Source organism: Protopterus annectens, chromosome 4.part0 (genome assembly GCF_019279795.1).
Source record: "Protopterus annectens isolate FY-2018-M chromosome 4.part0, PAN1.0, whole genome shotgun sequence".
Lineage (NCBI taxonomy): Eukaryota > Metazoa > Chordata > Ceratodontiformes > Protopteridae > Protopterus > Protopterus annectens.
Window position 1 is genome coordinate 605,472,835 of NC_056733.1, and position 10,203 is coordinate 605,483,037.

A 10,203-nucleotide genomic window follows, 5' to 3' on the forward strand; every position below is an offset into this window, starting at 1 on the left:
AGAGGGATTATTGGTAAGAGGAGAAGCTCAAGCAACAGAGCCTAAAGTCTTTCAGAGTGGTCAAAGATGAATCTGAGGTGGGATCCCAGATCCATCAGTTGAGGAATGGATGAAAATGACATCATCAAATACATAAGTTTATAGGATGGTATAACTGCTTTCAAGGTTCAGAACTGAAATCTTTTGTAAATCTGGAATATAAATTCTTCCTGAAGTCAAATGACTGGGTACAAAGTACTAAGGAAAATGAAAGTGACATTTTTTTAAATGTCAATTCAAGATAAAAGAATCTCCCTAGACTGCTAAAATATTTATGTGAAATTGTATATGAACACAAATACGTCTTTAACATTCTTTCACACTTATTTCTCATTGTCTCACAGGGAAGAATTAAATGGGAATTTATGGAACTTCACTTTTCATGCGGAGGTAAATAACATTTCTGATAAGGATAAAAAGCAAACACTATTTTCCATTAGTAAAACAGCTTCAGTCCAGTTTTGGACGGTCATTGCCTGAGAAATGGGTACATTTTTTATTCCTGATAATACAGCTAGAATTAAGAAGAAAATAAAAAAGAAGTTATGTCTTACCATAACGTTCCATCTGTGTTGTTGATCTTCTTTCATTCATCACTGATGGGTTCAGTTCCAAGCCCTCGGAACTATGTCGGCTTAATACCAAGCTCGCGGCATCCAAAAACTCTCGATCTAAGCTTCTACCCGTAGTGCCCTACTCCCTGTTACCTCAGATCGAGTTTGCCCATCTTGCAAAAGTAAAGCAGAGACCATTTCTAAGCAAATGCCCTAACTCCCCACTTGGACCCAAAGTATCCTCCAGGAGCCTTTGGAGGGGGAAGGAGGGTGGGAAGTGATGAATGAAAGAAGATCAACAACACAGATGGAACATTATGGTAACACATAACTTCTTTATCTGATGTTGTTAATCTTCTTTCCATTCATCACTGATAAGACATAATTCCCAGCTACCTTGTGATCCTTGAGTGGCTCTTATGGAAGAATGTTCCTGAGCACCACTAAGCCGAAGGCAGCTCTCCCTCTGGAGACCACATCCAATTCATAATGATAAGTGTGGGGATTAGCCCATGTGGCTGCTGCACAGATATCATCCATAGAGGCTCTGGAATGGAAGGCTACAGGTGTTGCCATAGATCTGGTAGACTGGGCTTTAACATCCTGTGGTTGTTTTGCAAGTGAATAGATGTAGCGTATGCAGTCCCTTAACCATTTTTATAAAGTGACCTTGGAGACAGAATTTCCCATTCTAGGCCCAGAGAAGGAAATGAACACTTGGTCAGTTTTACATATTGCTTTGGTTCTGTCTAAATAAAACCTCAGTTGTCTGTGTACATCCAAAGAATGTAGACAGTACTCCCTTTTATTAGTAAAATTTGGGAAAAATACTGGCAAATCAATGGTTTGATTGATGGAAAAATCTGAAACAACTTTGGGAAGAAAAGATGGGTATGTCTGGAGTGATACTCTGTCCTTGTGGAAGATTAAATAGGGCCTTTTAATGCATAATACATGAAGCTCAGAAATTCATCTGGCTGACGTGATGGTTACCAGGAAAAGGGACTTCCAAAATAAGAATTTGAGGTCAAACTTCACTGCAAGTTCAAAAGGGGGTTGAGTTATGGACTGAAGAACTAATGTGAGGTTCCATGGCTCTATAGGTTGTCTGACTGGAGGCCTAATGTGAGAGACCCCTTTAAGAAAAGTTTTGCATAACCGAAGTGAGATGAGGGGAGAATCATCCAACCTATTATGATAATTAGAGATAGCCACTAGATGTACTTGTATGGCAGAAGCTGCAGCTCCATCTTTGAAGAATTTTGACAGGCATTGTAAAACTGCTGGTACTGGAGCAGAGTATGGGTCTAACCTCCTTTTCTTAGACCAAATAAAAAACCTCTTCCATGTGTCTAGATATAGACTTCTGGTGGATGGTTTGTGAGAGGCCAGGATAATGTCAAGTACAGGTGCGGGAAGGTCATCTTGCCTGGCGATTAATGAAAATGAAGAAACCAAGCTGTCAGCTTGAGACTGGACAGATTCAGGTGACTCAACCAAGGGGGTGAGTAATCAGGTCTGGAAGAGGGTCCAGAATCCACGGTCGACATAACAGATGAGGCTGAAGGAAGGGAAACCAAACTTGTTCAGGCCAAAAAAGGGGCTATGAGGATCACTTTACATTTCAACCAAATAGCTTTCTTTATGAATTAAGGAATCGGAGGGATGGGGGGGATAGGCATATAGCAGTCCCGTGGGCCAATCGTGAATCATAGCATCCCTTGGGGACTCCCCCTGTGGGGGGAATGGGGCAAAATAGCAGCTGCATTTGTTGTTTGATGGGGAGGCAAATAGGTCGCAGCAAGGCTGGCTCCAACAGCTGAAAATTTCTGCCGCTACGTAGGGATTGAGGGACCACTCGTGCGGCATGAGAATACATCTGCTCAACTTGTCTGCAATCACGTTGGAATTCCCAGGAATATGCATAGCTATCAGAAAGCAGTTGGAAGCTATCACCCACTGCCACATTCTCATGGCCTCTCGACACAGGGGATAGAACTTGGTTACTCCTTGCTTGTTGATATACCAGACTACTGACATGTTGTCTGACTGAATTGTGATCATTCCAGAAGGGAGGACAGATTGGAATGCTTGCAACGCCAACAGCACTACCTTCAGTTCTAGAACACTTTTATGCAGGTTGGTCTCCAAAGTGGACTGTGTGTCTTGGACTGTCTTTCCCTGGAAATGCCCCCCCCCCATCCTATCAGGGAAGCATCCGTGGTCACAATGACTTTGGGTTGGGAGGGGTGGAACGGATGACTCCAAAGGTCTGTGTCTGGCCTCATCCACCAAAGAAGGTCCTGTTTGCAATGACTGGTTATCAGAATTTGAAAGCACAGAGAGTGGTAATTTGGAGGCCACTGAGATAGCAGAAGCCATTGAAGTATTCACATATGCAGTTTTGCCAGAGGCCCTATTGATAAGGAAGCTGCCATGGATCCTAAAACATGTACAATCTCCCTCAATGAGGCTTTATTTTGACAGAGTATCACTCAGAGCTGGAGCCCCAATCTCTGAAGTCTGTGAATTGGGAGCGACACCAGACAAGAACAGGTGTCAAAGACTGTTCCAATGAATTCTATGTTCTGAGCTGGAGCAAGGTTGGATTTCTCCCAGTTTATCATTATTCCTAAAAGTCTCATCACAGAAAGAGTGTATTGCAGGGCTGTTACCTGAAGATGCTTGGTGGGGGTGGTAAGGAGCCAATCGTCCAAATACAGAAATACCCAGAATCCTTACAGTCTCAAGTGAGCTGTAACCACTGCCATGTACTTTGTGAACACTCTGGGGGCTGTAGAGAGTCCAAATGGCAGGGAACGAAACTGATATTGACTGACTCCTAGCAAGAAGTGAAGAAGACTCTTGCAGTGTTTGTCCATTTTGATGTGGTAGTACACGTCTCACAGATCTATCGAGCACATCCAATCTCCTTCCCATAGAAAATGGAGAATGGACTGAACCTTGACCATCTGGAATTTCATTTTGGCAACAGACTTGTTCAAATTGCTGAGATCCAGAATTGGTCTGCAGTCCCCTGTCTTTTGTGGCACCAAAAAGAATCTTGAGTAGAATCTGGCTCCACATTGGTCTGGTGGGACTAATTGAATGACTCTTTTTTGATACAGCTTGTTTATTTCTGCAGCTGCTTCTTCCCTTTGACTGGGTGGAATGTTGGGAAGTTTTGTTGGAAGTTTTGGATAAGTGATGAGGGGGATGGTGTAGCCTCTGGTTATGATCTTCTGTACCCAATGGTTGGAATTTATTGAATGCCAGGCAGCCTGGTGCTGAGTGAAACATCCCCTGACTGCTTCTAGAGGAAAGCAATCGGGCCGCTCTTCAGGAGTGCGGGTAAGGCTGCCCAGAGAAAGAATCCCTGGGTCCCTGGTTACACGGCCTCAGTAGGGGCGTCTTTCAGAATTGTTACCCCATCTGCCTCTGAGGTATCATCACCACATGTGGCATGGAAAGGACCCTGAGATTTTTTGTGCCATATCTTTCCACTCCTCTGGTTCCAGGAAAAGGAATGCTGAGGATTAGAAAAACATAGACCTATGGCAGACAGGGTCTTACTGTTCTGCTCATACCTAGCTAGGGTGTCTTTCACCTTAGGGCCAAAAAGGGAAGATGCTTCGATAGGACCGTTCAGGAAGGAAGACTTGAAAGGGTCCACGAAGACACAGAGGTGCATCCAGGCATGGCATCTCATAACTATGCCTGAACCCGCCGCTCTAGCTGCCTTTTCGGTTGCATGTGACAGTAACCTCATGGATGAATTGGAGATCGATTCCAGGGCTGCGAGCTGTGAGGAAACTTTGTCCCTTACCTCATCAGACACCTGTCTTGCGAGTGTTCCAGAGAGTTCAGAAACCAAGTCTCTTTGGAGTCTCGTAAAATGTGCCAAGTAATTCAGAGACCATGTGGCAAAAGTCGCTGAAGCAAAAACTTGCTTCCCCAATCTGTCCACTGCCCGGGACTCTCTGTTGGGTGGATGAACAGTATGACTCTCTTTGGCTAGATGTTTTTTTTATGGCTGCCACCACAATCATAGCAGCTACTGGTAAACCTCTTGACCAATGTGGGTTCTCCTCGGGGGGGGATGTATCTTGTTAGGTCTCTGAGGGATCCACTCAACGGAATCAGGGTTCTTCCAGGCCTGCTGCACCACGAGTTGTACCAGCTCATCTGCAGGCGGGGATCACCCAAGAGGTAGCTGGCCGGGCACAGAAAGCCTGTAGAAACACAGACTCCTCAGAAGAAGGGTTAGTGGGCTTCCAAACACCCATCTGTTTCAACATTTCAAGGATGTCCCCAAAGGAGATATCATCAGGGGGTGACCATGGGGACTATTCACCATTATCGAAATCTTCAGCGAAGTCTATGTGCTTCCTCTTACATGATCTTTTCCATGGAGGCTCCTCGGCGGGGGCTTCTGAGGAGGACTCGGAAGAGGTGCCCTATAATGGGGTCTCCAGTAACTTTCCTACCTGGTGTCCTGGGGAGGTGGCTTGTGTCAAGTGTAGCTCAGGGGAAAAGGAGGTCTGGGGTTCCGACATCAGTGGAATGCTTTCAGAAGCAAGTGCCCTCTCCATAGCTCGGAAAGCAAGTCTGCCTTAAGAGGGATGGGAGCCTGGAACTGAGAAGGACAACCTTGGAACCGGGGTCACACCCTGCTCCATCAAACCAGCTCCCAAGGATGGAGCCTCAAGCAGGATTGGTGCAGACAGAACTCCCGACACCATGGACTGAACCGAACCATAGACACACCTGGAACCATGCCACAAGCCGAACATCCTGCAGCCCAATCACAGGGTTGAGGAAGGCCCAGTTCAGCAGGGACTGAAAGCCAAAGGGACAGTCCTGGAGGCCCAGTGAGGTCCACTACGGGGGGGGGGGGTCCAAAAAGAGCATCGGAGCTGAAGACTTTGGAACCAGTATGGTCAAAGGAGGAGAGTAGGATGGAGTCTGTGGAAAAGCCAACCAAAGTCCTGCAGGAGGATGGGTCCTAGATGGAGTGGGTATCCTCCTGGCTGTCAACAGCTGGGCCACAAGATGCACCATGTCAAGTTCTGAAAGGCTCCTGGTGGATCTAGAGGATACTCCCGATGGGGAGTCAGGTCATTCTAGGAATGGACTGTACACTTGTCCTAGAAATGGGTCTGTGGTGTGGAATCTACCAGCACTGATGGCTCAAGTTTGGAGACTGGAGGAAGTGGTGTCAGAACTGTCATTATCGGGACCATGAAAGGACTCAGTGCCGAAGGGCTACTCGGAGACGACACGGAAGGATCAGCAAGCGTAATCACAGAGATAGGCATCGAAGGCATGCATTGTGCCAAAGTGGCACTCGGTGCCAAAGATGTCGTATTTTTTGTAAAGTCAATAGTCAGTGCTAGAGACAGTATTGGAGCCGAAGCTGGCACCGATATCGGAACAGTAGTAGCTGGAGCGGAAGAGGTCGGTGCCGATGAGGTGACTTATGCTTCGAAGATAACTTAAGTACCTTAGGCTTTACAGATTTGCCCTGGCCACCAGATGGTGAAGAGGGGACAGAGTGGGACCTTTTAATATCCTTGGTTGGAGGGGATGAGACTTCCGTCATAGAAAGGGCCTCTGAAAAAGGTGACTTAAGGACACCCTCCAGAATCAGCTTGTTTTTGTGCTCCTTCAAGGTGCACTGACTAAAACTCTGACAAATCACACAAGGGGGTTGCACTGAAAGATGGGGTACCCCCAAACAATAAACACAGTCATCATGGGAATCACTGTTAGGCAGTTTATCCTTACATGAAATACAATGCTTAAATCCTAGTGTGCCCTTTTTATCAGCCATCATGAAAAAATACACACACGTTAGAAAACTAAAGTAAAGAGTTCTAACTCTACTATATCTATGTCTAATATGTCTAAATAACCACTACAGCTATATCTAAATATATATCAAAAACACACACAACCAGTTAGTTGAAAAAGGGAAGAAGAAGAAATACCAATGATGGTACTCAAGAAATACCACAAGGGTAGGAAGAAAGGCTGTACCACCAATGGTACTTAAAAGTTACCAAACAGGTAAAAACAGAAGAGTAAAAGGTCTAACTATAGCTTCAAACTTATAGAAATATCAATATGAACAACAAAAAATAAGAGAAATACAAAATATCCTGAAAAATAAAAGTTTTCCACTTGGCTGAGAGCTCGGCTGAAACATGGCTTTATGGCTATGCAGCAAACAAGATCTGAGGTAACAGAGAGAAGGGCACTATGGGTAGAGGCTTAGCTCAAGAGTTTTTGGCTAGCACGAGCTTGATATTAGGCCGACTCGGTTCCGTGGGCTCAGAATCGAACCTATCACTGATGAATGGAAAGAAGATTAGCATCATCAGATCATTTGTTAGAAGTGTAACAGAATTAAAAGCTAATTGAAAACATATTTTCAACTGTGTTAAGTTGAAATAATTCAGGGAGGAAATTCAGTATTTTTTGCAAGCTCTGTGGTTAGAAAAGTTTTGCTTTACAGGGGTATTTAGGTTTGTTCAATGCTCCTATTCCTTCAGTTATTAAGAGTCATCAGTATAGCAATGTGAACTATTGCCATGGCAAGTGTGTCTCTTTTTATTCAAAGACTTTCTGCAGCTTATGGAAGAGGTCATAAGCAAAGAGACTGAACCTAAGAAATTGAAATATTCTCAGAGGGCCACATATCACAATCCATAGTTTAACAGCAATTAAAAGAAAATATAAAAATAACTGAAGTAACCTCTTCTTTTTTAATGTAATATACTTACAGTCATTACATAATGGAACTTGAGCTTGATCTTAGTCAACACTGCAAATATGTAAATATTGGAAGCGTGTCTTATTGTATTATTTATTTTTTAAATGGTTATTATCAATTCTTGGCTATTGTAAATGGTAAACAACTTAAAATGATTGATGACTTCTTATATTATTGCAGTTTTACAGAAAAAACAATAAAAAAAGAAAATCAGAATGAAAATGAAAAAGATATACATTTTATTTATCCTTTGTTGACAGGGTTAGTCTCAAGTTTTAGTAAATCAGAAGTCATATGTCAGAAATAAATTTCTTACCTAAAATGAATTGATCTTTATCATTTAAAAGACTGGAGTAGGTATTGATGAAGTCAAGGTAATTTTTAGGAGTAACATAGTTGCTTCGTCTCAGTTGTTGCTGAAATTTTTTACTGAACTTGCCGACAGATTCGTGCACCAGAACGACATGACCAATTACTTCATCTGAATGCTGATATGGAATCATCTGATTTTGACCTGTATTCAGATCGAAAAACAAACAAAAATATACATCCACATCTGATAAGGCTAATACTGTAAGAGTCATGTAACAGATAAGCAAGAGCATTCTGAACTCCAACATATGTAAAAATCCTTCACAACCAGACATTTAGCTCATTCATCTGCTATTCTTGACCCTCAGCAAGAGATAACTACACTGAAATAAAAAGCTAACCAATAAACCCAACATACCACAGCTCCAACAGTTGTAAGCTTATGTGCAGCAGCATCTGACGATGAGATAGCATTAACAACTGAAACCAGTACTGAAAAGGTACTATTAAGACAGTGTCTTTAGGGGTGTTTGTCTTAGCAGCACTATGGAAGATCCTACAAGACAGGGGTGTGTTACACTGCTCTGGAATATGAATATAATTGAAAAGTCTTGACAGATGACTGGTAAGGAATTTAAATAGGCACTTTAACAGAAATGTTCTTCAACAGATACCTTAAAACATGGCATAAGTTAGACTGCTACACTTCAGCTAGCTGGTGTCCACTTCCTGTACAAACATACCTCAGAATCTTACTTTTCTTGCAGCTGCAACTATGCAGATTCCTACCCTGTTGTACTTTTATTATTTCTACAAAATGCATTATATATACTGTTGTGGTGAATTCAGAGAAAACTTTCAAAACATAATTAAGTGTAATTTACATGTCAAATATATTATATTATATTATATTATATTATATTATATTATAATTTGCTTGCTGGCAGAGGACAGCAATCTCTTCTAGGCTTCCCTACCTCTAATCCATTCCTATCTTCCTTTTTCTCCACTTGTCACATGTCTCCTGAATACCCATGCTCAGTTCCTTTCCAGCACCTGTTCAGGTAGTGCATTCCAAGAGTCTACAACCATCTCTGTAGAGTACCTTCAGAAATCCAAGTAGTAGTTAGCCCTTACAATTTCCTGTTTGTGCCTCCTCCTTCTGTCCTTTCTGTTCATAATGACCACTTTTCATATCCATTGTGTGATTTTGTGCAACAATATTATGCCCCCATGCATCTTCTGGTCTCAAGTGAGAAGAATTCTAGATCCTGTATTTTCTGATCATACCCCCCCCCCCCCAATTCCAGTGATATCTCTGGTGGTTTTTCTCTGGATTCTTTCAAGCAGACTAATGTCTCCTTTCCTGTATGACCTCTATAACTACAAGCAGTGCTCAAGGTGTGGACTAAATAAGCCCATTTTCTGATCATATCCCCCCTCCCATTCCAGTGATATTTCTGGTGGTTTTCCTCTGGATTCTTTCAAACAGACTAATGTCTCCTTTCCTGTATGACCTCTAGAACTACAAGCAGTGCTCAAGGTGTGGACTAAATAAGCCCATTTTCTGATCATACCCCCCTCCCATTCCAGTTATATCTCTGGTGGTTTTCCTCTGGATTATTTCAAGCAGACTGGTGTCTCCTTTCCTGTATGACCTCTAACACTACATGCAGTGCTCAAGGTGTGGACTAACTAAGCCCCATAGTCATCCTCATCATCAATCCCTTCTATCCCATTTTCTACATGGGGTCAGGGTGTCATGTTAATTGTCACTCTCTCTCTCTCTCTCTTGATTGAATGCTACTGTCCTACCTTTTTCTATAGTCATGTTTGACTATCACAGGCTTTCTCTCACACAATCCATCCATCTCTTTGTTGCATGCCCTGGTTTCCTCTTCCCTTCTTCCTGACTGTCCAAATCTTCTTTACCAAATTATTTTCTGTTTTTCTGCACATGTACCTGAAGCACTATAATCTGTTCTTTTTGACCTACTCTGCAATTAGAGCTACCATGACGTCTGCTCTGATGTCCTCATTTTTTCATCTGCTCACAGTGTGAATCCTATCTCCCATCTCAGGCACTTCATCTCCACCATATCTAGCTTCCTCAACTGCTGTGCCTTTAGTATTCAGTTTTCTGTACCATATAGTAGTACTGGTCACACCATGTTTTGCATATCTTACTTTTCAGCTTCTTTGGCATTCTTCTGATACACTACCCCAACATTCTGCACCAGTTTGCTGCACCCCCTCTGATTCTAGTTTAACCTCCTCATTCAGACTTCCCTTCTCCTCCACCACCCCTGCTAGATACTTGAAGCTCAACTATTCCCTTTCCATCTCAGTTTTCGCCTTCTGATTTCCTACATTTGCTAACATTACAACAGTTTTATCTGTACTCAGTTTCATCCCATGTGCCTTCAGTTTTGCATTCCATTCCTCTATCCTTTGCAGAAATTCTTGCTGAGAGTCTGCCTGTAAAGTGACATCATCTGCATACAGCAACTTTGTTGATCTGCC

At 42.8% G+C, this 10,203-nt stretch overlaps 1 protein-coding gene across 1 annotated transcript in view; it reads right to left on the reverse strand.

The window, feature by feature from the left end:
- Positions 1–10,203, reverse strand: part of DNAH10 (dynein axonemal heavy chain 10) — a 5,879,077-nt gene that overhangs the window by 1,751,805 nt on the left and 4,117,069 nt on the right. Inside the window, exon 56 of the mRNA XM_044069759.1 lies at positions 7,685–7,882. Within this exon, the coding sequence (XP_043925694.1) occupies positions 7,685–7,882 (198 nt within the window). The remainder of the gene's footprint in view (positions 1–7,684; positions 7,883–10,203) is intronic.